This window comes from Dermacentor andersoni, chromosome 2 (genome assembly GCF_023375885.2).
Source record: "Dermacentor andersoni chromosome 2, qqDerAnde1_hic_scaffold, whole genome shotgun sequence".
NCBI classification, from domain to species: Eukaryota; Metazoa; Arthropoda; class Arachnida; order Ixodida; family Ixodidae; genus Dermacentor; species Dermacentor andersoni.
This window is the reverse complement of record NC_092815.1, coordinates 107,580,946-107,608,178: the sequence shown is the minus strand read 5'-3', so window position 1 is coordinate 107,608,178 and position 27,233 is coordinate 107,580,946. Positions and strand designations below refer to the sequence as shown.

Sequence of the window (27,233 nt, the reverse complement as noted above, 5' to 3'; positions counted from 1 at the left end):
GTGGATGACCATTTTCGATTTTATATGTACCTCGACTGCCATATGACTGACTGTTCAGCAGTGTAAACATTGATTCGGAAAATGCCATAGACGGCATCACTGCATGGTTCTACATGTTTGACATGTACTCTTGGGAGCGTCTGAATATTGCAACTCCTTTGCGTTTACTTGACTTTGCAGCTCTTTAGTAAGCTTGAGGGAAAAGAGAAAGTGTGCTAGGGCATGCAATGATAACATACACAACTTATAGTCATTGAAGTGCTGAATGCTGGGCGAATTTATAGTCATTGTCTGCCTGTGCGTGTTTCCAAAAACATTTTTGCCCAGACAAAAGGTTCACAGGAAGATGTAGAATGGGAGTAATCAGCACTGGTTAAACAAGGGATAAATTATTTGACCAATGTAGATTAGTGTGCCTCTTAGGCAAAGTACAATTGACAGGACAATCAAGTAGAGATTGGCTTTATTCACTTTAGGTATTTCCAAAGTGTGCGATAGCGTGTGTTATAGTTCAATGATGGACATTATTTTAACTTGTAGCAAGGGAACAGTGCAGGTGACTAGTACCTTCCTTTGTCCACTAGTGTCCCCTCCTCATCTTCCAGTTGTCAAAACCAGTGCTTTTCTTCTTCCTTTTGGCTGGAAGTCAATTCAACAAGTTCATTCCTTGAAGCACTCAAATTGTTTATGTATTATTGAGCAATGAAATGGCAAGACCATACAGTATGTGTTATATGCAAAGGCGAACACTCCCTGCAATTGCTTAGCTGTAACAAGATGTGTGAAATACATGGGAACACTTTCAGTGGTTTATGAAATCTACATGAGGCTTGTTAAACCATGTTCGCTCTAGAACTTGGACTTCGCCCTCAGCTAATTTTTGAAAGATAAATTATGCATGCACCTCGGCGTTCATCGCTTCATGCCGAATAATGTGCTCCACCTTGACACCCGCGTTCCCATTATGAGCTCCAGGTTCCCACCTCTTAATTTCTACCCAGATCTTTCTCTAGCTCTTGTGTCACCTTGTTTAACTCGCACAAGCTAACTTCTTAGAACTTGCACTTATTTTTCTGCAGACTGACCATGGTTACCAGAGATATCACGTTATGTTTGTTCATACGCTGTGTTCTCTCGCCTGTAAATAAACATGCGATATTTTCATGTGGTGTTCCATGGCTTAAATGTCGCTCCTGCCAGTTCAACAAGAGCACAACACGCGTCCCGATAAAATGGTGCTTCCATGATGGCCACTCGACAAATGCGCATGATCTACACGGCCACTGATGGTTAGAAGGTCTAGGTGTCGGGGCGACGAACGGTCGTACAGTATCTGTCTCTCACGTGTGGCGTGGGCCTTTCGACGTCCACGAGCACTATACAGTTAAACGTGAAAAGCAAAAAAGGTGTTCGCTCAGAGCTCTGTCAGGCGGCCGCCTTACAGGATTTAGCTTTAGACGATGTAACGAGCGTTCTATTTGTAATAGCGCTCTACTGTCGATCGACACGTTCACCATCTGCAGGGCTTGAACGGTAAGTGGGATTGCGGCCGCTCAAACCAAACACACACCGTGCACACACTAGCGGCCCTGATGTTGACTACTTTTTAGGTGTTCCTGAAAATCTGAAATCTGATCTGAAAACATGATCTGAAAATAATCGACTGCTTGATAGCGATATCGCTGCCGGTTCCACGCAGTGAGAAAAAGCTTTCTGCTACCAACACCAATGTATTTTTTTCGCGAGCTGCTCTCTAACCTCCAACACACGTCGAAAGTGTTCTTTTCGATTGCCTCTGCTTCGGGATGATTTTCTTTACACTTCACGAAACAGCAGTGAAATGCGAGATGGAAATGCCAAAATCGCTCACTCGTCGCGTTTTAGGCGCAGCCCACGTGACCCACTTCAGGTGTCAAAATGGCGGACGACTGGGGTGAGCTTATGCGGCACATTGCGCACATTTCGTGCTCATCTGTATTGGTTAAGCGCTGAAACTGCGCCCTCGCGTTAGTGCTGACGCTACCTTATGTGTTATCATTGCAGAGAAGGAAGACTATGAGCCTCCTTCCTTCGCCAAAAAGCCTGCTGTCGGTGACAGATGGGAGGGCGAAGATGAGGAAGACGTGAAGGCACGTATACTCTGTTTCTCGTCGCTGTGGTGCGTATACTAAACTGCTAAGCGGGCTGCGTTTATTTAAAGGATTCTGCGAAACAGTGGCGAGTCGTGCACGCGCTGCTAAGACAGCGGTTCTGATTGTCTGGCTCTCGATCGCTTGCCCGCAGCATACGACGTCAACACGGTGCCATGCCCGAGAGCCGAGCTGACACATGGTAACGGCTCTCCAGCTGCACTAGAAATTATCCTTCGATTGTCCCGTGTCTGGTTTCTTTTCTTTATTATTACTTTTTTTTTTGCTTTCGTGAGATGTGAAAAATTGCGCACACCGCTGCAACGTCGACACGGCGCAGAGTCCGCATAATGCCTGCATTCCCGCTCAATTTCGCAGTGTGTTCAGGATAAAATTTACGGCGCTCGTATCGAAATGCGGTGTGATCATAAGTGGATGTTTTGACAGTCATTTGGCGGACGCGCGTATAGCTCATAAATAGGCTGTTAGGAAGAGGCAAAAGTAATTGTATCGCCACCGCCCTCTTAGCAGATACAATTGTGCCGACGGCATTTCAACTGCTTTCAGGATAACTGGGACGATGAGGAGGAGGAGAAAGAGGCGACACCTCCCGCTGAAGGTCAGTAATGACATGTTCATAGCATTCGCGCAAAATTATCCAGCGCCTATATGCTGTCCTTGACCTCTGTCTTAGTTTACCCGTTTAAAGCGCTGCGTAGACCACTATGAATGAGCAGGCGTTTCACTTTTGTTGCGGACGTTGTCAAGAAACGTCGCTCTTACAGAAGTTACTTGCGCGCTGTATGAAACTATAATTCACTGAGAATCATATTAGACACGTTGCTAATCCTTTAGTCATACAAAAAGTGCTTTCTGGTCTACACATTTGATCCACACTTTGTCGAAGATCATTCGTACTTGCTTGAATGCAGCATGCCTTTTGACTGGTTTGCCTATCATAGGAAGAAAATATGAAGTACTGTATTGGCTATGTTGCCATATTTGTAGGGACATAGCATGGCAACAGTGCAGAGAAAGTGACATAGCAGAAGTCACTTTTGAGCTGCCTTTCCTGACCTGTGGCCATTTATTGTGCATGCTACACAGCTTCATCAACGTTGGTTGCCCCCAAGAAGAAGAAGCCGCTGAGCCAGATCATCCAGGAGAAAGAGGAGCGGAGGCGACGGGAAGCTGAGGAGAAACGGGCGCGCGAAGAACAGCAGCGAGCTGCCCTGACACCAGAGGAGGAGCAAGCTGAGAAGCTTAGGCGCCAGCGCATGCAGGAGGAAGCGGACTTGCAGCTAGCGAAGGAGGCCTTTGGTGCGTACCCTGAACTTTGGTTGTCTGTCTTGTGCTGCTCCTGTGTCATCTCTTGTTCGCTTAATTTTGCAATCTTCATCATTAATTATACATAGCAGTTCTCAAGTCGACCACATGTGACATACTATGGCCCTTTTCAACAGTTCACGCTGCACCACAAGAATGAAAAGAAATGACTTCGAACTGTGCATTAAGATTTCTCTCAAATATCCAGCCTTCCAAGGCTCCCAGGAATGAAAATATGTGGCTTTCAGAACACATTTTGCATCTTTTTAACTGCACCCTCAGTAAACTGCTGCATGTGCACAGTTTAGTAATGGGAATCGCAGCTTCTTGCCCTGCTCACATACTCGGCTGCCACTCACCTTATCAGAATTTTGATATCATGCCGGCAGAGCACTACAAGCCCCTGCTTGTCTACAATGATTGTCGGCAAAACTAGAGGGGGCAGAGATTTTTTTTGCCTCTCGCACAATATGGCATGTCAAGAACCAATGACTTTGTAGGAAAGAAGAGGTTTGCAGTGCTCCGCCAGCATGATTAATTAAAAGGAGAGCAACGGTCAAGAACATGTGAGCAGGACAAAAGCCGCACGCACCACTAGATATCACAGCATGTGCTAAAAGCCATGCACTCTGCTGTTTGAGTTTCATTTTGTCGCGAAAGTATATGTGAGCTGCTGCCAAGTACACTCTGTTTTTCATCAACTTATTTCTTTGCTAGCACTGGTGCACTTGTTGCACTTTTATTTTTTACATTTCTTCCCCTTTCTCACCCTTGCAAATATATATATATTTTTTTCCTTATGACAGTGCCTCTATACAATCGCCTAGTATGCAATGCCATGTGCCCATTATTGCATGGCGGTTCAGCGCACATATTTCCTACATGCTTCTCCTTTCCGGCTTCCTCAGCAGAAGCGTCCCGTATTGTCTTTGTTCTCTTGCAATGATCTCTCTCTTTTTTTTTTTTTTACATATTTCTGTTACACTGTCATGCAATGAGCAGACCCCTGCTCCACCATGTTTGCACAAAGGTAGCCACGATGCATTGAATGTTGATCAAAAAAAGAAAAACTCTGCATATTGCATTTAAGTTTTCCAGAATTCTGCCCCAATTTGAAGGCATTTAATAATGCTGTTAATTGCATAGTTCAAGAAAGAAACCTTGCTTGCAAAGCTACACTTATTCTTTGTGGTGAAGTGTTGCTATTGCTCTATTATACCTATGACGCCATTTGTTTATAATCGAGATAGTTTGCAGATCTAACTATTTATAAATAAAGGACTAGCAGATGGTTAAAAAAAATTTCTGCAGGTTTGGGTGCTTTCGATAAGCTTTCGATTGTGCCAGAAGTGTGGGGTCCTTATACGGCCAGCTCTCCAAAGTTTTCCATAAAATTTATGCCTTTAGGTTCATTTTGCGTACCAAATTTTGTTTGTCTTGGCTTTCAAACCTTCCATTTTCTGATGGCAAAATGCAAGAGGAGTACTTTGAGCAAGGTTATGCAGATTCCACTATAAAGATGGTGAACCAGGTGAAATAGAAAACAAGCAAAGCCACCAAAAAGTCACTGATCTAATGTGTCCGTTATTAGTATCTACTGTTTCAAGATTACTGCGTCGTCCTTCCCCAGGTGTCGTGTCAGTGGGATTTTGTGACTTGTAATGTTCACAGGTTGGCAGGTACGGGTCCTTAAAAAGTCAGGCTACAGTCCTTTTAATGTATCTAGCTTGCATATGCTAAATATGGCAAAGTAAATGCTCCCACCTCATTCCTGCTTCCCGTGGCAAAAAGGAAAGAAACTAGGAGGGAGTGTTAAATCACACAGCAAGCGTTCGTAAGCCAACCCTCCACGTTTTCTCTCCCATTTCTCCAAAAGTTGGCCCAGCAGGTGACCCTGGGCTTGACGGACTCTGCCCACTGTCTTTGGTTCCTGGTAGGTTTTAATCTATGTGCACTCGTTTGGGTGCTTTGCTAACCACTCTGTGTACATTTTCACGTGATAAATTTGTGCAACTTGACTAGTTTCTTGTAACGTGTACATTTTTCTTTGTTGAAACGTGCAAGTGCAGCACTCGCAGTTTACTGTTACACCTGTCATCGTTTTGGAAGAGCGCGCACCGAGATGGCCAAGAGTGGCAGTGGGACACACTAAAACGTATCCCGACATGATCACATTGGGCTGACTTTGTCTGACTTCAACTCTGTTAGTTCTGCCTTCCCTGTTCTACCTTCCACTATGCTGCTTCCACCAAGCTAGCATGTACACAAAATTATTGACATGCCACTCTTTTCTGTATGATGTAATACTTTTCTTGACCATGATGCTGTGAAAAATGTGACAGGGCACCTTAAGTACACATCCTTGTTAAACTTTGCAACTTATTTCAAGGCATTGGACCTTTCGATTCTTTCCCCCTTCACTCTCTCTCCGTTTGGTGGCATTTATCAGCGCCTGCTGTTAGCAGTGCTTCCTTCCCTCTTAATATCAGCATTTATGGCATCTTTTTAACATTATGTAGTTAATTTGGGAATGTAAAAGTAATAAGTAGAACTTGTCCACTAAGGTAGTTGGGCAAATGAATAGCAGCTTAAGAGGAAGCTTTAGCTCGGCCCCAACTTCGACACAGCCTATTCAAATACATGTAAAACACAGAGTTGCTTTTCTGAGATAGCCCCTGGGCCAACTTTAATGAAATTTGTGGTATTTGAGAGAAAAAAAAATTCTAGTGACTGTTAAAAGCGGAATTTTGATTTAGGGCCTCAGTTTTTTTACGCAGATTTTTATATAATAGTGTGATAAAAAGAATGGAAGTGTAATGTTTACAAATTTGTTCCTCCGCATCAACAGCAGATATCGCTGTTCTGTGGATTGAATCCCTCAGAACATCCAAAGCAGACAAATTTCATATATTAATCTATTACGTCACTGCTTTACAATGCATGACTGCATTACAAAAACAGGAGGAAGGCGGGAGATGGAAATTCAGGATGATGAGCAAGACGAGAACAAGATGAAAGCTGGAGCCGTTTACAGAGGTTTTACAAAAGTGCTACTCGCATATTAGTGCTGTACTGTATTTGAGAACCATGTATAATACATCAAATTTGTCCGCTTTAGATGTGCTATTAGATGCAATTTACACAATTAAGATATCATTTTTAATTGCTAAATTACAGAATTGTAAACTTCATAGTTCTGTTTTTTGACAATTTTTATTGAAACATCAGTGGCCTAAATAAAAAATCCCCTTCACACATTCACTAGATTTTAACGATTTCTGCTTTCCCATGTATTGATACATGATAGGGGCCCCCGAGCTAAAGCTTGCGTGCATATATGTATGGATTTGGGGAGGGGGGGGGGGCTAGCTGAGCTAAATAAAAGCTGCTCTCCACGTTCTTGCATTTCTCATCTTTAACTTTTCCTTCAGGTAGATAGTTGTGAAGCTTGCAGCCTATCCTATTTTAAACAGTAAAAAACGACAATGTTGATGCTAGCATCAGAAACAACTTCGGTGCATGACTGAGTAGACGCCATTTGCAATGGTATGTTCTCACAAATAGGCCCAACTGCATGCAGTAATGCACAAATTTTTTTAGGCTTTCTAGTGCATCACTTTTTTTTATTATTATATAAAGGTACAGTAGCAAACACCAAACAAACATTGCTGAACAGCTTAGCTTGCTCTTCATGATAGAAACCCAAAATGTAAGCTCAGAACGAAAGTAAAGCTGGTGATGATCACAGTAGGATGCCTCGGAAATCTTGACTGCATGCCACGGCACTGTTTCGAAGACATTTTGTTTGCACTGGCATGCTTGAGCTTGCTGCCTGCAGGCTTGACTTATTTTTTTATTTTTCATTTATGAATTACCATTTAGAACCTAAACTGTGCTCACTATTGAAGTTCTGCTAATGAAAGACAAATTTCATTTATTTCAGGATTAACGGAGTCAGATGGCATTGACAGTCTTCAACCAGTGACAAGGGACGACTTTGACAACCTCCGCAAGGCCTTGGCAGCCAAGCTAACAGCATGCGAAAGGTCGCCTCACTACGTGGGCTTCCTGGATGACCTTCTCAGAGACCTCAGCCTCAACAGTAAGTACCACCTGTGCCACTCTGGGATGGCACGCAGATGCAGTAGTCAAAGTCTGTGCTGTTGTGCCCTCCCCAACCTTTCACACTTGTCATGTACAGTTCCTTAATTAAGGGGAAAGTAAGTGAAGTTCCCCTTAAGTCCCCATAGCGATCCATTTTGCAGTACGTGTGATAAGGGATGTAAAGAAATAACTTATATAACAAAGTAATTATGGCTCCCCTTTCAACTTCGTTATGAGATTTTACTGCACAAGTGCATATCATGGGGCTGCAAGCTTCTTCTCTCCTGTGGTTGATAAAATCATAAATAAGTTGCCACCATAAGCAAGCAAATGATGAGCCATCTAGTAAATAAGCTTCTTACGATCCTTACTTTGTTATATCCCATTTTGTTATAATGCGGCTTGACTGTAGCAGTAAGAGCTATAGTGTCTTGGACACCCGATGGGTGTGGCCAAGTGTAGTTGGAAGTTCCACTCAGGTGTGTGCACCTAATGTGCTCTTGGGAAAAATGGCAGCAAAGTAGTGCAGACAATCACATCTGTTGCACCTTTCATACAGTAAGGCCAGCTAGCTGAATTACTATGAATAGAGCATGCCAACGGGTGCGTGACAAATTGAGGAAGTCCTACTCAGCGCGACAGGATATCAAGCGAATATGTTCGCCCCCATGCTAGACACCACCTAATTGTTTGTGTGTACAGTCACGCAAACGATGGCATGTTCGAACGATCGAATTTCTTCGTCCCAGTGTCCAGCTCCGAAGGATTTCGCAAGATGGTCCCACAAAGCATGCCGGTTGGCATGCAGAACGTTCACGCGCTCTCCGTTCCGAAGCCAGAGAGAGCAAGAGGCTACACCCTTTTGTATCCAAGTAAACCCGCCATTAGGTGGTGTCAGCAGCATAACAATGGCACCATCTCTTGTACTATGCTGCAACTACACCCACCGCCGGCGTAGCTTAGTTACGTGGGCAAGTCGGATTACAGGAGATGCAGGAGCCATGCGGGGAAAACAACATAAGGGGGCACAAGAGCGCCTCCACAGGTGGCATTTCTTTTCGTGAAAACTCTGCACTATCTACTTTCCTGTCAAGAATGCTATGTTATCGTGATAATGCGCATACTGTTGATGATTTGGAAGTACTGGGTGCACAGCATTAGAGAAAGGAAAAGCATGCAAGATAGATGATTGTTTGCTGACAAGATACACCCCAAAGGGTGTAAACTTTTTATAGTATCACACAAGGCGTGAGTAGTACCGTGGCGGCACTTAAATACAGTGTTTCACATTATGCTAGGTAAAGTGAGTTTTCTTTCTTTTGCAGTCGGCTTCTAATTTCAACCCTGACAGGAACAACGAAATTGATTGCATTATCTGGCTGGTTGAAATAAATAAGATGCACACACTTTCTGTGTCCAAAGTAGAAGACTTTATAAAAAATGACATTAAAGCTCCTAACAAAGTAAAAATATAACGCACACCAGATCTTTTTTAAGCGAAGAAAAATGGGTAAGGGTTTGATATGGTGTTGCACAACGGCGGCCAGTTTCCTAAAATCAGCTCCACCGCAATACATACATGTTATGTGGCAACGTATACAAATGCTTTGAAGGCAGTTTTGGTATTGTCTGATTGCACCAAGCAAGCAACTTTTCGGGCCAATTTTATCGAGAGAAAAAGAAAAAAAACGGCAAGTGTTATGCTCAGCTAAATACTGGAACCAGACATTGTGAGCTACTGTTACTGTTCGAAAATCTTCCTAGTGCAGGCCAAAAATAGGTGTTTTCGACACAACACAATGTGTCTTCAGCACATTCACTGTCCCCTAAGCTCAGGCGTGTGCATGCTGACTGGCCAAATTTGAATTATCCAGCAAAGGCCCAATTTTAGGATCAAGATAATGAAAGTTTGAGCATGAGCACTGGCCAAGATTGAGTTAACAGAAGTCTACTGTTTAACACGAACAACTCTGCTAGCACTCACCTTGTCCCCTCCGCATTTTATTTCCATTTTGCACTGAGTGGACATTATGGTCTGAAATTGTTCATTATAAGCCACAGTTTCACGCTATAATTAGTAGAGGGAACTCTGGCACTAGTGTCTACAGGAACTGCAATCCAGGCAGTTCAGCCAACAGGGGAATTATGGGTAGTATTACATGGATTTGCCTAAACGTTGTCCTTCTGGCTTCAAATGGATTTGTGATTTTGTAAACCCATGAATTTCAACAAAGTACAGTGTGATGAGCAATTAAGGAAACATTATTAAATTTGGCCGATGGAAGCTAGGATTCGAACACAGGACCTCTAGCACAGAAGCACAATATTGAAACCATTATGCCATGGACGCATGCAGTGACGAGCGGCATAGAATGCACTTATGAATTTCAAGCCAGCGCATTTGACACTTGGTGTGTTTTCGATTCGGCCAAACCGCTGCGATTAGTAGCGATTATGGAGGCTCGCAGTCTTCTGCACTTAGAAAAGTAGATGTGCTGAAATTTATGACAATGAAAGCAGCTAAAGCGTAATAAACAAAGCCACAAGAACGTCTGAATCCACTAGCAGGAGGATCGGACGAATCCATGTATAGTACTGCCCATCATTCCTATGGTGGCTGAACGATTGCAGCACCAAAGTTCCCTCTAGTAATTATTAGCAACATGTACTACTGAACTCTAGACAAAAGCAGATTTTTTTTTAAAGCGACATTGTTCGAATACTGCTCTGCCTTTTATTTTTTTTTAACAAAGCTCCCCATTTAACTATTCAAAAAATAGGAGTCGCATGGTCGTGCAACTTGGACTGTGGGCCAATGAACAACCGAGTCCCAGCCCTAGTGTCTACCTCTATTACAGCTGAGGGTCATACTTGCTGTGCACGAAAAAGCAGGGTGTCTACCAACCGGGAAAACCGGGAATTCTCAGGGATTTTTAGTAGTCTGGAAAAACTCAGGGAAAACTCAGGGATTTTGTGCCTCTATCAGGGAAAATTAGCTTTAATTTTATTGAAAGGGTCGAAAGTCGCGGTAATGCTGGCTCGAGTAACAGACAGGAATCGTAACGAATCGTCTTTGATGCCCTGTCGTCGGCTGGAGGAGTTGCCAGTGTAGAGTCAACATCCGACTTTCCGGATTCCCAATAAAATGTATCAGAATGTCTGAAATTACGGACCCAAGAACTCTTTGCCGTCCGATTTTCTGGACGTTCTGCGTGACCGCAGGTCGGAAACGGCATTAATCCAAGCCACCACCGCTGCCATTTTGATTGCCTCGCTGCCTCGAACCGGCGCTATCGCACGCAGATCCGCTGGAAGCCGTAGCCACCACTGCGGCAACGCTACGCCTAGCTGCTTCGTCGTTCGCTATTAAGCTTCTTGCCGTTTGGTGCCGTGTTTCTTCATTTCTCCGCTGTCAGCAATAATTTTGGCTTCGAAGCTCGGAAAGCACGGCGCCTTCCATAATGCTGGTTCCTGAAAGTTAGTTTCGCCTCAGTATGGTTGTGTGACGCGGTGAAGCATTAGCAAAAGTATTGCGGTGAAGCTTAACAAGTGTAGAAAGGGGCAATTGTCACGGGACACAGTATGTATTCCTTAATTTTACACGCGTGCACCCGCCCTCTCCTGTCACAGTAGGAGCACTGCTATGCCTAATAAGTGTACTGACAGGCATTCAGAGCTTTTCCAGATGTGTCTGTGTCGATTTGAGCCCTTAAGAGCAGTAAAAGACATGCATTTATTTTTTCAGACTGCCTGATTTTTCAGAAGTATTCGCGGCCCCTAGGGGGTCCGAAGAATTGGACGTTGACTGTAAACTGACCAAGAGTATGCTTCAAATGGTCCATAGTGCGAACGCGCGACAAAAGGAGAACGAGAACAGAAAGGACCGACGCATTGAGGAATGAACGGGGAATGAAGTATGCGAGTGCTTTTTTGAAGGAGCCTGAGCTCAAAAAACACTCTTGGCTGACGCCGAGATGCAGGTGTCCCTCATACAAACGAAAATAAGTTCTTTAAATCAATGAAACACAACACTGAGGCGTCGTGCGCGGGCTGAGAGTATGTCAGGACAGTTGAGGTTGACTTACGAGCTGTTGAAAGAGACTCTCAATTGTGACATAATTCGGGCCTCATACCACTGAGCTTGCTATCAGTTGGTATAAATAGCTCATATTCGAAAATATTTGCTTCTGTATGCATCTCCTTTTTATTTGTATTTGAGAATGTCTGACTCTATTTGCAATTTCTTTCGAAGACATTTTATTTGCTGTGCATTTTACTAACCCCTCCCTTCTATTCTTTTTTTTTGTTTTTTGAATAACATAAACACTACTCCTTTCAGGGTGTCTACCAAGTTGACATTTCCAAATTCCCTGAGTTTTCCAGGTTTTCCCTGAGTGCCATTGCAAATTTCCCTGAGTGATGCAGAACTATGTTTTATGTCAAGATGGGCTGAAACCATATCGCCTGATGCTGTCACTCTAGTATTCACATGAAAAAAATAAAGAAGCGCCTTAATCCAATTTGAATACTAAGGAGTAGTGTTTGTGTTATTCAAAAAGAGAATAGAAGGCCGGGGGGTTAGTAAAATGCACAGCAAATAAAGTGTCCTCGAAAAAAATTGCAAATGGAGTCGGACATTCTCAAATACGAATAAAAAGGAGATGCATATAGACGCAAATATTTTCGAATATGAGATATTTCTATCAACTCATAGCAAGCTCAGTGGTATGAGGCCCTAACTCTGTCACAATCGAGATTCTCTCTCAGCACCTCGTAAGTCAACCTCAACTGTGCTGACATACTCTCAGCACGCGCACGACTCCTGAGTGTTGTGTTTCACTGCTTTAAAGAGTTTATCTTGGTTTGGATGAGGGACATATGCATCTCGCCATTAGCCAAAACTTTATTTTTTGAGCTCAAGCTCCTTCAAAACGGCGGCAGCAAGCTTCCTTTCCCGTTTATTCCTCAATGCGTAGGTCATTTCTGTTCTTGTCCTCCTTCCACCACTTGTTCGCCCCAAGGACCATTTGAAGCATCTTGGTCAGTTGCACAGTCTACAACCGATTTTTAGAACTCCCAGGGGCCGCGAAAACGTACGAAAAATCGGCCAGGTGAAAAAAAAAATGCGTGTCATTTAGTGCCTTTAGGGGCTCAAACCATACAGGCACGTTCGAAAACGCTCTGAAGGCCTGTCGGTACACATATTAGGCATATCGGTTCTCGCACTGTGACAGGAAATACCGGGTGCACGCGTGTATAATTAAGGAATACATACTGTGTTCCGTGGCAATAGCCCCTTCCCACGCTTGTTATGCTTCACTGCAATACTTTTGCGTATGCTTCACCAAGTAACATTTCTGTACAGAGGCGAAGCTGACTTTCAGGAACCGGCGTTATGCAACGTACCGTGTTTTCCAAGTTTCTAAGCCAATCGCGAGGACAACAAAGGCGGAGTCCGTGCCATTGCTGACAGCAGCTAATTCTTTCAATAAAAAACTCGGCATCCAACGGCAAGAAGCTTCATAGCGAACGTCAAAGCAGTTAGGCCTAGCGTTGCCGCAATGGCAGCAACGGCTGCCAGCGGATCTGCGTGCGAGAGTGCCGGTTCGAGGTGCCGAAGTAATCAAAACGGCAGCGGTGGTGTCTTTGATTATTGCCGTTTCGGACCTGCGGTCATGGCAAAACGTCCGGAAAATCGGACGGCGAAGGGCCCTTGCGTCCGAAATTGCAGAAGTTCTGATACATTGACTCCAAGAGGTACGTGGCGGTGACGCGAAGCCGTCCAAAGTATCGGGAATCCGGAAAGTCGGTCGTTGACTGTACACTCGCAACTCCTCCAGCCGACGACAGGGCGTCAAAGACGATTCATTACGATTCCTGTCTGTTACTCGAGCCAGCATTATCGCGACTTTCGACCCTTTCAATAAAATTGCCACTAATTTTCCCTGATAGAGGCCCAAATTCCCTGAGTTTTCCCTGACTTTTTCCAGACTACTCAAAATCCCTGAGAATTCCCGGTTTTCCCGGTTGGTAGACACCCTGCCTTAGTATTCAAATTCAATTAAGTGGGTTCTTTTAAAAAAAAATTTTCATATGCTTACTAAAGAGTGACAGCATCGAGCGATATGGTTCCAGCCCGTCTTGCCATAAAACATAGTTCTACATCACTCAGGGAATTTCTCAAAGGCACTCAGGGAATTTGGAAATGTCAACTTGGTAGACACCCTGAAAAGTAAGGACTGTGAAAAATCTTTGAAATGTATTATGGTATGTGGTACTATAGCATTTCTTCTTTGTAAAAAAGGGGCGATATAGTTTCTTCCTTCTAAACTGAGGATGCCTTCGTCTCATCACTGCTTTAGGGCAAACATCAGCATTATTCTCAATCCCCAACACTGCGATAAGCCACACTGTAGTGTTCGTAAGCGCACATAGCACATGCTTAAATAATCAGTGGCAGTAATGGCAGGGCATGCTTTCTGAATTTGCTTACAACAGTTAAAAGTTTTTCTTCCCCTGTTATGGAAATAGTGGGCATGTGCATGTGGAGTACTTAATAAAAAAAAGCAGTTTTTGTTTGTTGCTTGCAGAATTCCATTGATTAAAATTCTTTCTTGCAATTTTTTTCGGTTTGGTATTTGGGATTTCTTTGTCACTAGTTAGAACACTGGTTGATTCAATACAACATATCTTGTACCAGAGTACACATTTAGCTGACTTGAAGACATCACTTATTCTTTTCTGCAAGTTAAAAATTTTCTCTGTGTGCAGTGGAATCTGAAGATGTGAAAAGGCTGTCCAGTTCCCTCAATGCCGTTGCCAATGAAAAGGTCAAACAGCAAAAGGTAAAAATATTTCAAAGTAGGTTCTCTTTTGTGCAGGGAATGTATTAACCTTATAAAATTTAACAAGCACTTTGAAGCATCTTATGGGGAGTCAAGAAATTGAAAAATTACATTTCAGTGGGGGAAAAGTATGCCGATTTGCATTACATTTGCTGTGCATAGTTATGTAGCACAATTCACTGTTCTTTTGCAATTTTGCTGCAGTCACTGCTTTACATTCTGTGTTCATAAGATGTCTGCATTTTCAGCTGAAGCACAAAAAGAAAGGAGCCAAGAAGGGAGCTAGCCTGAATGTTGGAAAGGATGATGGCCTAGTTAATCTGGAAGATTACGGCAATGAATACGACGACTTCATGTAGCATTGGCTACCTGTCTAGTTATTTATCCATTCTGTTTATACTGCTACTGCAATAAAAGGGCTTTTCTAAGAGAATGTGCTTATCTCTGTGTTATATTATTTCACCCTTATTCATATTGCAGTTCTTTCCAATTCAAGCTAGTTGATCCCAAGTAACCCAAATTGCATTGTCATCCTTATGTCTGTCTTTTTAATGCTACGTAAGATTTTTGTAACACTAAAGGGTTGGTACCCCTTTTTGTAGCTTTCAGATAAACACAATTAAGCTGAGCAAGCTGTAATATGGGCTGAACTTTGCTTCACAGAATGGTTCAACACCTCTCATTAGGTCCCCACTGTTACTGTACCTCACCTTTCGTCACGGAAGAATGGTCGCTGCACTCCGTATTGCGCTTAAAATTATGCGATCAGTGATGCCCAATCATTCTGAATTTTTTTGCCAATATACTTGTGAATATACTCAGTGACATAGTGAAGCAACATTATATAAAATGGAAAGCCTGCTTGCTTGAATACGCAACATAGCGCAAGCAGGCCAATGTTTCACTGCAAAGCAATTATCATGAAAGCATGGATGCTAGGACTACTGTTCACTTACCAGTTCTATGTGGCCCATTCTAAAGTAAAGCTAAGTTGAGCCTTCGTTGTCCAGTGTCACTCAGGGGGCAGAGCGCGTGCCAGGGAAGGAGGGAGAGGGGTATAGGACCATGTGTTTCGCCAGCACACACCCTTTTGCCCCATGGATTCCGCTCGGTGCGAGTGGCACCGCTAAAGTCGCGCAAATCCTGAGCTTTTGAGAGCGAGAAGCACAAGCCAAGCACTGGTGGAGGCAAGCCTTTCAAGCGAAGGCAAGCTAAGGCACCAGCAGAGGCAAGCTAACCTCAAGAGTAAAAGGAGCGCAGGGAGATTCCTCCCACGAAGGGTGCCGATGGACGGTTCAACAGAGAATTCCTCGACCGTGAGTGTGGCCACAGCTGCAAGGTGTGATAGACTGTGGGATCACACCCTCACGCAACTGAAGAGTGTGCGCAATCCAGAACCGAAGCTCGAATCTAGCAAAATGACGACGACGAGACAAAAGACTTTCATGAAAGTAGTGCTAAACACGAGTTCAAACTTGAAAAAAACGACCACCAGCTTCGCTGCATGGAACTGGCTTTACTTTTTTGTGACATTGGAGCTCTGAGCATAAAAGTCTTATGATGTAGCTAAGTAAAAAGAGTACATGTTCCTTTACAGCATGGATCGGGAACTAAATGAATATGTTTTGACAATCAGGCCCATGAAGACATTGTATGTGTTAAGAGTCAAGCGCTGAATACGCACTTTTATGACTATTTTATAGGTGTACTGTAGGCAGTCTGAACTTCTCATACAGCGAACGCTACTTCCTGCAACACCAAGGTACTTGTTCAAGTGTACTTGATAGTACAACGAGGTCATGCAGCGCACACAAGCAAACACCATTTCTTCCCAGAATATGTAGCTTTGAGTAGGAACCCATGCCGTTATTTCTCTACCGGTTATGCATCAGTCCGAAATCAGTCTCCCACATACAGTTGGCAGCATTAAAGTCATCCTTTCAGAAAGTTTTGCAGTTAACAGCCTGTATATGCAGGATTATTGGGAGGATGGTGGTCTCCTCGCGTGCAGAGCAGTCGGCCTCGCAGATGGGTGGAATGAAGGAGACGAGCACAGTTGAATGCCTTTATAATGAAATTACTTGTATAACAAAGTAGTGATTATGTCCTGGCCGAATTCCTATCTTTCACGTATACTGTGAATGCCTCTCCAGCAAAAAAACACAACAAAGGAAATGGTGACGAAGGTCCTGTAAACAAAGGAAGACTTCTGATGGCAAGAAAAGCGATAGCTGAATTCAGTTATCTGCAGATTTATCTGGCACCGCTCCCGCGTTTCACCACAGAGCATGCCATGAAGCTCGGTGCAGTGAGGTCCGCTATAGCCACACATTCCACCAGGTGAAGCGTACACAAAAAAAGTGATGTATTTCACTAAGTTTTTTAATTTTTGCTAAACAAAGGTTTTCCCTTGTTGAACATGTTCAGCCTGCTCTATAGTGAGCAGAATGGTGCGCGATCTTTGCAACAAAATGACCTGTGTAACAAAGAATTTCGGAGGTCCAAAGTACTTCGTTATAAAGGCATTTGACTGTCAAAAAGAGAGGAGGAGGATGCATAGACATGCATGTTGCTCAGCGCTCAATGACGCCACACTGAAATGGGCACTCATTCTGACTTCGCTGAATTAAGGCGCAATACAGTTGTATGCCACACACATGTAGGTGACTGAGGTGACGTACCAATATTGCAGAGTCGACTAGTCAAAATATAATGGAAAAAAAAAGAAGGTCATCTGGAGTCTGTAGTCAACGACACTAAAGACTGAGGCGGTCTCATATCCCACATAAGTATACTGATCACCGCAGGTTCGGGCTTAATGAGCCACAGGGCCACTTCAGCTGTTGCTTCTTGTAGTCTAGCGCGCCGCTGCGTGGGTGCTCAGGCCGCAGAAGGTGGGAAGCACCGAGCGCTACGCGCACAGGAGAATACACAGTATTGCCCAATTTTTCTCTGGTGGTACCCAACACTGCATAAATGCCCGGGCCGGAGCGGGAATCGAAGGGCTCTTGCGCCAAGGGTGAAAATACAGAAATGGAGTGCCACTAGCAAGTCATTGCGAGAGGATGGCTGCCCGCGACAAGCCACTAGGAAAAGTCCCCACAGCTATGCTGCTTGCTCTCACGTTAACCAATGGGCCCACTTGCAAGAGCTCAGGCAATCTTCGTCAGCCTGGGCATCTGACAAGTGCAGCTCTGCATAGTAGGACCATGTGTGAGCACTACGCACCGCTCTTCGGCTTAGCGTTTGAAAAAGGATCAACTCAGGGTACACACCCGCCAGTCTCTAACAAAGGGGCCAGCGAATGAGAGGAAAATGTGTACATACCCAGTGCTGTTCTGCAGAGATCTCCCTCCTGGTCACTCTACCCACAGCATTGTGGCCGCTGCAGTTGGCCATGCGAAGCGCCACTGCTGCGAACCGGTTCGTGGCAAAAGCCACCATCGACAACCGTCGCAAGTGGAGAGGTGTAGAGACGACAGGACAGATGAATGCCCACACAAAGGCTCTGGGGCATACCTCAATCTCCACAAGGCAAACATTAGGTAAAACAAGGATTTCTAAACAAACGTGCTGCTCTTGCTGAGAACAGAGCTTTCATAAATGAGAAAGTGATGTAAATGTAGAAGGGGCCCAGCACCACCACTTTCAAGGTGGAGCGAGCTCTCCTGGCAACGATTTTTCATGTGTAATCAATGATCCATCACCCAAAAAAAAAAAAAAAAATGAAACAGCGTGTTACACTGTATTTTAACATAAGTTGCACCTTGGTGAATTCTGTTGAATTTTCCTGGTACGCTCTTCGCACCACCCTATTGGCACTATCGTGTGTGTATGGTGCGCCCTCTGAACTCCTGCCTCACCCCTGCTCCCGCCTCGCAATGGAAAACCCTCTTATAGAGCGTGACCGCCCACGTTGTCAACATGGTGCAACATTCTTCCACTGAAGCAACATATACAGATGATGCGTTTTCTCTTCCATTCCTGGGGCCCTATAACATAAAAACTATTCCAAGCTGTTTGTATTCCAAATCACCCATTAGCACTCCTTGATAGGTCGGAATGGTTTGGGTCCAGCTCATATGGGCGGACGCCACACCCATATGGGCAGAGCCCGAGCCATTCTGACCTATCGCAGAGGGTTAATGGTCGATTTGGAATAAAAACAGGTTGTAGTAGTTTTATGTTATACCGGCTCTGGTCGATATAAATTGGGAATGAAACATTCAACAACAAAAGTTTTTGTAGCATGGTATTTGTGAAAAAGAAATTTCACTGTAGCCAATGAAGCTGCCCTTGAATTGAAAGACACAGTGGGTACTTCCTTGTAAAACCTCCCACTGTTCACCAAAATTGCAAGCTTAGCGGACAAGTTGCAACGAAATGTAACCGTTTCGTGACTTTCATGGCCTGAAAACTTTTGCAGTCAGCTGTCCTTCGCTGACATTTACTTTGTTTAATTATTTTTTTCAGGCTATTAACCCTTTGAGGGTCGATTATTTCTTTCATATGCGACTGCACAGGGTCGTTTTTTTTATTACAGATTCCAATTCTTCTTAAGGACTTACTTTGACAAAAGTTTACCGTAATTTTTCTAGGGTGACCGTAAAGTGAGAAAAAAATATTTTGCATTGCTATATATGTACTCTTTATTCATGAATAACAACAATAAAAAAAGGAAATAAACTTGTAAGAATTAAAAATTTGACGCATTGTTATAGTTCAAGGCTTTGAAAATGTGCACATGAGAATATTTCGCAAGACTGAAATGTTCCTGCTCTTAAACTAATATGTACATCCATAGTGTAATCGAACTGCATAGGTGCACACACTCAAGAAAACTGGTTGTGTGCCCGTCAAAAAAGCAAAACGTATGACAAACTTTCGTTAATCTTCATCTTATCGCCAACCAGATGCAATTAGTTTTCGCAAGTCTCCAAAAAAATAAATAAATAAAGCAACGGAAACGCATGTACAGCAGGATCCTTCAGTTGCACATCCCTGTGAGAGCTAAACGAGCGAGAAACAAGCAGTCGCCATTTGAGCGATTAGTAACGAGATAGCCATCAGTTTTACAAGCGCAAGAAGCTGAAACCGCCCGCGCGCACATTGCGCGGGAGTGAACTAGTGCTAAAACAAACCATGCGATGAAAACCGAGAGAGGATGGCGCGCGAAAAAAAATTCCTTGTATCCCCACATAGTGGCAGCACATCACAGAAAAGAAAAAGTTAGGAAATTGGCGCATTTTATAAACATACAGACGGTGCCATAAGTATACGGCATCGACCATTTTGGACTTGTTTGCGGCGCCATATATTTATGTCATTGATGCTCAAAGGGTTAAGTCCTCAGTGGACAGAACAAATTCTGTGATATTTTTAAGACCGTGATCCGTCACGCCAGCAAGACACTGTTTGACTTTGGCTCATCTCTCTTCGCTCACAGGCAAGTGAGTGTTTCTCTCTCACCTTTGCTACTCTCCCCATGGGTTCTCTCTCCTTGCCATCAGCTTCTATAGAAGCATATAGCCACCATCAGTACCAAATGTCATGTTGGTGCTCTTTTGTTGCACTACACAAAGTGAAGTCACACTTTGCGACTTCACAAAGTGATTGCGCACAACATGCAAGCAAGACAACAAGGGCGGGCATGCAGCTGCGTGGCAAAGTCGTGCTAGCAGATGTATTGGAACTGATGGCCCTTGTATGTGTACCAATTGACAGATATTTAAATGCATAAGCATTTATATGCCTACCCAACGGGGAACCCAGTCCATCCATCATTTAAGACGAGAGTGCTTTTATGATAGGGCCCATACCAGAGTAAATTTACCTTCGAGCTGCCTCTCGCTTCAACACAAACTAAGCGAGAACACGGCGCACAAGAAGCTGTCAGCACTCGGATCATTGCAGGTCGCTTTCAAGATAGGGCCCGTGCCCTAACATTTCGATGTTGCGACTGTGTTTCTCCGTTTCACGATTCTTTCATGGTGTTTCTCCCAATTATACAGCAGCGTACGAGAACGAAACAGCAGGTGATTAGTAGCAAATGCTTACGCATCATTTATACGTCTCATGCACGATCCTTCTGGCGTGATGACGTGTGAAGAAATGATCTGAAAAGCCCGGAGAGGAGCCCGCAATTGTCTTTTCAATTGCCAGACGTGTTTAGGCGCCCTTTAACATGGCTCTGTAACTTCATAAAAGTTATTTGAACAAGAACTTTATTGCACTAACCACTTTTTTTTTTCAGCTAGTAAAATTCACTTCTTTACAACAGTACAAAATGCAACAAATACTACTTTGAGGGCACTGTATAAAATTAGGTTGAGTAACGGCTACCGAATATCTTGTTCAAGGCAGTCTCGAAGATAAGGGTGATCTTGTAGTGTTTGTGATGCTAGTCGTGAAAATCCAAGCCTCTTTGACAGCCGCAGCCGTGACTCCAAGCAGGGAAGACTTTCAAGGATGTGCTCAAGGGCTTCTCGACTCTTCTCGTTTCTAGATGCTTCTGCCTCGTACCTTGAAAAGAAACATTTTGTTGGCTTCATTCTTTAGACTCGAGATTAAAAAACCATAGGTGGTGAAAGCAACTAGCATAGAGTGTAGCAGGAATCACTGCAGCTATGTGCCTTCAGTAAAAACTGGGAGGTTGGGTAGGGGAGTGGCTTAATAATCAGTGCACCTTTTAACGTGATAGTGTTAAAAACCCCAGGTTGCAAAAAATCAAATGTTAGCGTCGAACGTCGCTTGGTGGAAAATCATTCCAAACCACAACCGTGCATGCCATCGAGTGGTGCAGAGGCATTACTGAATTATTTGAATTTATCAAAGTAACATGCATCAGAAAAATTGAAAGTACAATCTAAGCGCAGTCTACTGACATGACAGCATCGGATTGTAATTTGAGTATATAATAAACAATTCTGTAATGCAGAAACGGAAACACAAACCCCTTTTCCAGCATTTCTATTCATAGGGTGGCCATGGCCTCCAAGATTTGCACATGCGCATCCGTGCCAATTTCTGAGGCCATGAAGCAGCGTGCCCATTTCCTCATAAAACCTCCAGATGGCACTCGCCTCCGCCGCATCATATGCAGTTTTTACCAGAAAGCTCGCCTTCATGCATAGCATTCAACGCCAGCGTTTCCCAGTAAACATTACGGTTACATAAGCTGCAGTTGCCGGGAAGCGTGACAAGCAGTCATTTGTGTTGTTTATGATCTTTGAATGCTATAGCGTTCCACTCTTAAAGGCAAAACTTAAGCCTCCTCCCAATTTTGTTGTTTATTTTCATGCAGCAAAACAGCACTTGTGTAGTGCTGAAGGTGTGGGTTTAGCTCCCACCTTTGGCAAGTTGTCTTTCCATCCACCTTCACCTCACCTATCCTCATTTCTACATCAACTGAATTTAATAAATTTCAATTGAAATTAAATTTTCCACATACTTTCCCTGGCTTCATTCTCTGCTTCCTTCATATGGCTGTAACTTTTCTTAAGTGTGCGATGCGCATTTGATGCACTGCTGGTTTCTTAACATAGTTTAGTCCCCAAATCCATGTCAGAGTCACAGTCAAGTCATCACACAGGTGAGTCTAAATGCAAAAAAAACAACATACCCTATTCAAGACAGCAGAAAGCTGAGCTAGTTGGTAAGGATTTATTATGCAAAAAAGAGGTGAGGAGTGCAGACAGACAAGAGTAGAGAAGTGGACAACATTTATCCATTTCTCTACTCTTGTGTCTTGTCTGCACGCCTCACCTCTTTTTTTGCATAATATACGCTAGTCAATTTAAGCATGTTTGCATGCCAATTTACATAGATGGTATTTTGATGCATCCAAACGTCCTTGACAGGTAGTCCACTGGTAAGCCACTATACAACACTGCCACACATTATGTTGAACATTCTTCCACAATGACGTGAATATTTGTCATGTGCCGTTTGTACAGTAACATTTCTTGAGCTAGCTGTACTGTACTTATTAGTACACTGATGCAACTAACAAGGGTCTCAACAAAATCTTTAAGCACCCCACTGGTGTTCTGACAGTTTCAGTAGCCACACTTCTGTATTGCACACTGAATAACAGTCAACATTAGGTGTCAGATGACCTTATTGAGCTGCACAAATGCCAAACAAACAGGTAGAATGCCCTATGAGCTGCACAAATAAAGCTGCATAAATCCTTCCTTGAATTAACAACCTCATTTCATGTACCTGTTATGGTCTAATACAGCAGAAATCATGAGAGCAATTTGAACATATGGCAAACAAGCCCCCCCTATTTTCTGCAGCACTGCTATATTTTTTTCGTGCACCATTGTGTGTGCATCTGGTGTTCTCTCCATTCTTTGCCTATGCATGACCCTGTGACAATGTGTAGGGTAGCAAATTGGGCATACACCTGGTTGACTTCCTTGCCTTTATTTTCTTACATTTCCGAAATAGCTGAGAATTTGGTTAGTCATTTAAGTACGAATACAGAGCATGCATTCTTGTTTCTGCAAGTAACCAACGATGTCATGCATTTGAGGCAAAGATACAACTGTGGTATGTCTTGATGAACCTTACAAAGATATGAAGGAACTACAAGTGCCAAGTGCTGGCATTGCTGCCAAAGTTGTCATTATCATCCTCATGACTTCCATTAGTAAACTGTGGTGCATAGGTATCTCATTTTGCTGTGGCTTTAGAAACAATGTAGAGCAAACTTACTTGAAAACTAGCTCTTGAACGTGTTCAGGAGTCAACTCACAGACTGAACACAGGTCCCTGAGGTATTCCCAGTCTTGTTCCAGCAACACCCTCTGAAAAATCGCTGCACTATGCCATCCTTGAAGCCCATATGCCTCTGCTATCATGTCCGCCTGTAGAAAACATGAATCAAGCAAAGATGTAAAGAACGACTTGGAAACATATTACTACATATAAAGGACACCAAATGTTGTGGAATCTAACTGCTTGTGAATTGATGCACAAGTATAAAAAAATTTCATCCATTATACATGTCACACTTCATCTATGAATTTCCAACTAGACAAACAAAAGATGATATGCAGGTAGAACTGTTCTTTGAACGTCAAGCAAATATTAAGCCATTAGCGAGAAAAAGTCACTTTAGCAGTTCATAAAAGCACTTCCTGTTGGGCTAGTTGGTAGCTGTTTATTATAAAACATAAAGACGCCACATAAATGGACACACACAAGAGAAGAGAATGGGACAGGCGCCCTGTCCTGTTCTCTTCTTTTGTGTGTGTCCGTTTATTTGGCGTCTTTATATTTTATAATGAATTAGCAGTTCATGTCTACACTCTGTTTTGTTCAACAAAAAATCTAGCAAGGTTAGTGATAACCCAAATAGATAGAATGGAATACAGATACCATATGTAGTTGGTTCATATTTATTTCAAGGAAGTGTTTTCTTAGCCCTATGACATTATACCGGAAATTGGCATGCTTAACCTTCGTCCGCCCACAGCTTGAATTTGCTTCATCCATCTGGTCGCCTCATCAAAAGTATTTAATCTCAATGCTGGAAGCCGTACAAAATAGAGCCGCTCGATTCATTTCATGTAACTATAACCACCATTCCAGTATAACAAAAATTAAGCTAGGCATTCCACTCCAGACGTTAAGTATTCGTCGTTCTGTTGCTCTTTTATGCTTAATACACAAACATATTCACAGCGTAACGCCATCCCCACTGCCACTTGAAAAACCATTACGTACATCCAGGCGCCTTCATAATCACCTCAGCATCAAACGCACATTTGGTAAAACTAAAGCTTTCAATTCCTCGGCTTTGCCACAAGCTATCGCACTTTGGAACGATCTTCCAGATGCCATTGTTTCAATCACAAACCGCGAACATTTCCTTGAGCGCTTATATACACATTTTACAAACTGAGACTGTATAACGATGCATTTTTTTGTTCTGCTTACTGTTATTTTTCTTTGTTCTTGTTCATGCTCATCACATATTTTATTGTATAATCCCCCATCACTCAGTTCCCCGACCGGAGCCTGTGATGTACCTTTAAATAAATAAATAAGTAAGGCACAGTACAGAAGGAAGCTGTTTAAACAAACCTCACCTCAAAAAAATTTGGATGCTGTGCCACAGTAGCAAGGGCAGCAGAAGGTGTGAGGTTGAGCAGTGGAAGCCGAGATTTGAAGTAACGCAACTGGAGGGCAACAAATTGCGCTTGCCGGGCACACGCTTGAGCCCTCAAAAGACATTCCGCCTGTAAACATACAGTTTCCATGCAGTCAGCCACAAATGTGGCAGTGTCAACCTGTAAGTGCACACTTTCCTAAGCAGGTCAAAAGACCCGAGGCAACATCGCACTATACACAGGTGCACACGTTTTCAGACATGTTCAGGCTATTGCACATGTGCATGGAGATTACTCCAGTCCATGAAGGGGGCTGCTATTGTTTCCAGCTCTCCAGTAGCATACATCAAGGTGTTCGCTCACCGATTCCAGGGCTTTGAACATGACAGAGTGGTAGAGAAATGCAAGTGTGAATGCAAATAAATATATGCCCATCCTGCCACAGTAGACAGCATTATAAATGCCATAGGCTGGCATATTCACTTACAAGCTAGCTCCCTTGTACTTATGCCCCAGCCACAACTGTAAGAGAGTGGCAGCGAACTTTGAAGACCTGAGTGTAGGTGTACCTGAATAAAACATTTGGTGGGCGAATGTGAGCGAATGCTGCCCAATTTTGCCAAGACATGCTGGAGAATGAGAACAACGCTTGTCCATATTTTCCAGAGCACTGGTGGCACAGGAGACTGGTTGCACAGCTCAACGAGCACTATGGTTTGGCACACAACAGCCCATATACTTTAGACAAGGAATCCGCACTTCTAATTTTGCCTGACTGAATAAAAGAAAGAAAAACAAATCCCATAAAGTGGAAAACAAACCTTGACATAGCTTTCAGCTGCGTCGGCCAGATCCTGCATCACAGTGTCCAAGACCTGCTGTTCCTGCGCACTCCATGTCATGGGCCCTATTAGCGGTTCACAACACCAGTCAGAATAAAAGAACACAGCTAGTCATTTAGTATTTAAGGTACATACCACGATGGATGCCTCTGCATGCAGACTCAACATACTGCTTTTTATCTCCTAGCTTTTACCAATTGACCGCATTATCAAACTGCATTATACTGTCACCGAATGTACAGTCATATATAAAATTGGCGACAATACCTACACAGACAAACCCAGTCATCCCAAACAGACGTCAAAATTGCTACTCTGAAATCAATGGCCAAGAGTTCTGGGCCCAACCCACTAGACTAACCTATAGAACAAGGAAGCAGAAGCAGTGGGAAGTCACTGTAAACATGCGTCATTTGCATTGGCAAGTAATGCAGCAAGACTCGAGCTATGAAGTCTTTCACTGTCACGTAAAAACTCTGCAATTGTCCCACTGCGGTGCCTGAACAAATGTCATAAATGTTGGCTTGACCAATAACATGGTAAGTATACTACACAAGAGCTACAGTTACTGCAGCACTAGGAATGCAAAATCACATGCCTGCTGTTCTGCACACCTTTATGCAGGCTGCACACAATTTCTCTAATTTGCTGCTTTTATTGGACGTTTAATATAAAACAACAGATAAAGTTGTGCTACTAAAAGTACATAGTTCATACAAATGTCACAACTTGTAGCGACAGCACTATGGCCAGTGTTTCATTCTGCAAAATAAGGAGTGATAAAGCAAAAGCCACGAGGCTGACAAGAGGGCAAGTGCTACTTGTCTCCTACTTTGAGTCATATTACCCACAGAGAACAAGAAAATAAAATGCTGGAGATGATAGCTAACATAAATAGGGAACTAAGACGCTTGGAACTTTACCATCACTAGAGAGCCTGTTCATCTTCTTGAGAGCTGCAGATTCAAGGTGCTCAGCGATTTCACGATGCATGTTGAAATTCAATGTCAGCATAGAGTACAGGTCAGTGTCCGTGCAACCCCGATGCTTGAGGTAATCCAACAAAGCCACCCTTAGATATGGTACCTGATAATGAAAAAAAGGAAAAGAATGAAAGATTAAAGTGAGTCGGTACATGCCTTGACTTATTATTGCAATAGCAATTATATGGACACTCCAGGCAAATTTTTGCATCGCCATGAGGTTCCGTATAAAGCGTAAGATGAAGGAGCTGCTACAGTAAAAGCTCATTAATTCGAACTACAAAAGTCAGAAAAAAATCGCTCAGTTAAGGCGCATATATAGTCCGATGAGGCATGAGGATGCGCTCACAGACGCTACGTCACGTTGGCGTGAACAACAATGTCTATAATTCTAAGCACTGGCGCAGCCAGCGTAACCACTGTACTGTAACCACTGAAGTGTAGAGGCGCAGAGGCTCTGTCAGGCATTTTGCCTTTACCTCTGCTCCCTACATGGAGAGAATCCGTGAAACAATAAACAATTTTTAAAAAATGCGGCCAACGCAGTCCTACGTGCCCGATGTCAAGATGGTTCTTGCTCCATCCGTGTATTCGTCGCGCCGACCGGCGTGGACAGAAAAAGAAAGATGTTGCAGTTTCACTTGAAAAGGGAAGCATCGATTGCGATAGCAAATCAGTAGATAGCTATACGAAGTAAGGATAGTACTTTTATCGGCTTTATAAACTTGTAAACATGAACACATCTCTCTCGATGACTGCGGAAACTTGCTGAAAAACGCTGGAGTGAGGAATCGTGGCAGTAGCAGCGAGCGAATTGACCTTCATACAGGTCTCGCTTAATACGAACGAAACAGAGAAAGCACATCGCATACGAAGCTACCAG

General features: G+C 43.4%; 2 protein-coding genes and 1 long non-coding RNA gene across 6 annotated transcripts in view; 1 reads left to right on the top strand and 2 right to left on the bottom strand.

Annotated features, from left to right (window-relative positions):
* Positions 1–446: 446 nt before the first annotated feature.
* On the bottom strand, positions 447–1,863 carry LOC129387591 (uncharacterized). Its single transcript, XR_008614732.2, has 2 exons — positions 1,571–1,863; positions 447–639 (listed from the first exon to the last, which is right to left on the bottom strand). It is a non-coding gene; the product is annotated as an uncharacterized lncRNA (long non-coding RNA).
* A 6-nt stretch (positions 1,864–1,869) lies between these two features.
* eIF3j (eukaryotic translation initiation factor 3 subunit j) lies at positions 1,870–14,837 on the top strand. Of its 3 annotated transcripts, none has more exons than XM_050188212.2 (8): positions 1,870–1,933; positions 2,044–2,129; positions 2,697–2,748; positions 3,237–3,449; positions 5,332–5,388; positions 7,399–7,557; positions 14,331–14,404; positions 14,653–14,837. In XM_050188212.2, the coding sequence occupies exons 1-8, from the start codon at positions 1,918–1,920 to the stop codon at positions 14,761–14,763; spliced, it is 768 nt and encodes a 255-aa protein (XP_050044169.1). In that variant the 5' UTR covers positions 1,870–1,917; the 3' UTR covers positions 14,764–14,837. The 3 variants fall into 3 exon arrangements, with proteins under 3 accessions (XP_050044169.1, XP_050044170.1, XP_050044171.1); XM_050188214.3 differs by lacking the exon at positions 1,870–1,933 and adding an exon at positions 2,284–2,331 and having other exon boundaries at positions 2,041–2,129; XM_050188213.3 differs by lacking the exon at positions 5,332–5,388 and having other exon boundaries at positions 1,872–1,933.
* A 5,770-nt stretch (positions 14,838–20,607) lies between these two features.
* Positions 20,608–27,233, bottom strand: part of LOC126541463 (spatacsin) — a 102,768-nt gene continuing 96,142 nt past the window's right edge. For both annotated transcript variants that reach the window (XM_072286491.1, XM_072286492.1), the window contains 5 exons: positions 26,291–26,453; positions 25,347–25,432; positions 24,505–24,654; positions 23,126–23,277; positions 20,608–20,926 (listed from right to left, as the gene is read on the bottom strand). In XM_072286491.1, the coding sequence (XP_072142592.1) occupies positions 20,743–20,926; positions 23,126–23,277; positions 24,505–24,654; positions 25,347–25,432; positions 26,291–26,453 (735 nt within the window). In that variant the 3' untranslated portion in view covers positions 20,608–20,742. The remainder of the gene's footprint in view (positions 20,927–23,125; positions 23,278–24,504; positions 24,655–25,346; positions 25,433–26,290; positions 26,454–27,233) is intronic.

Excerpts from the sequence above, each read along its gene's own strand:
- eIF3j (XM_050188212.2), top strand. Across the intron at positions 2,749-3,236 it reads GGCGACACCTCCCGCTGAAG|CTTCATCAACGTTGGTTGCC; the intron begins GTCAGTAATGAC and ends CATGCTACACAG. Across the intron at positions 14,405-14,652 it reads AAAAGGTCAAACAGCAAAAG|CTGAAGCACAAAAAGAAAGG; the intron begins GTAAAAATATTT and ends CTGCATTTTCAG.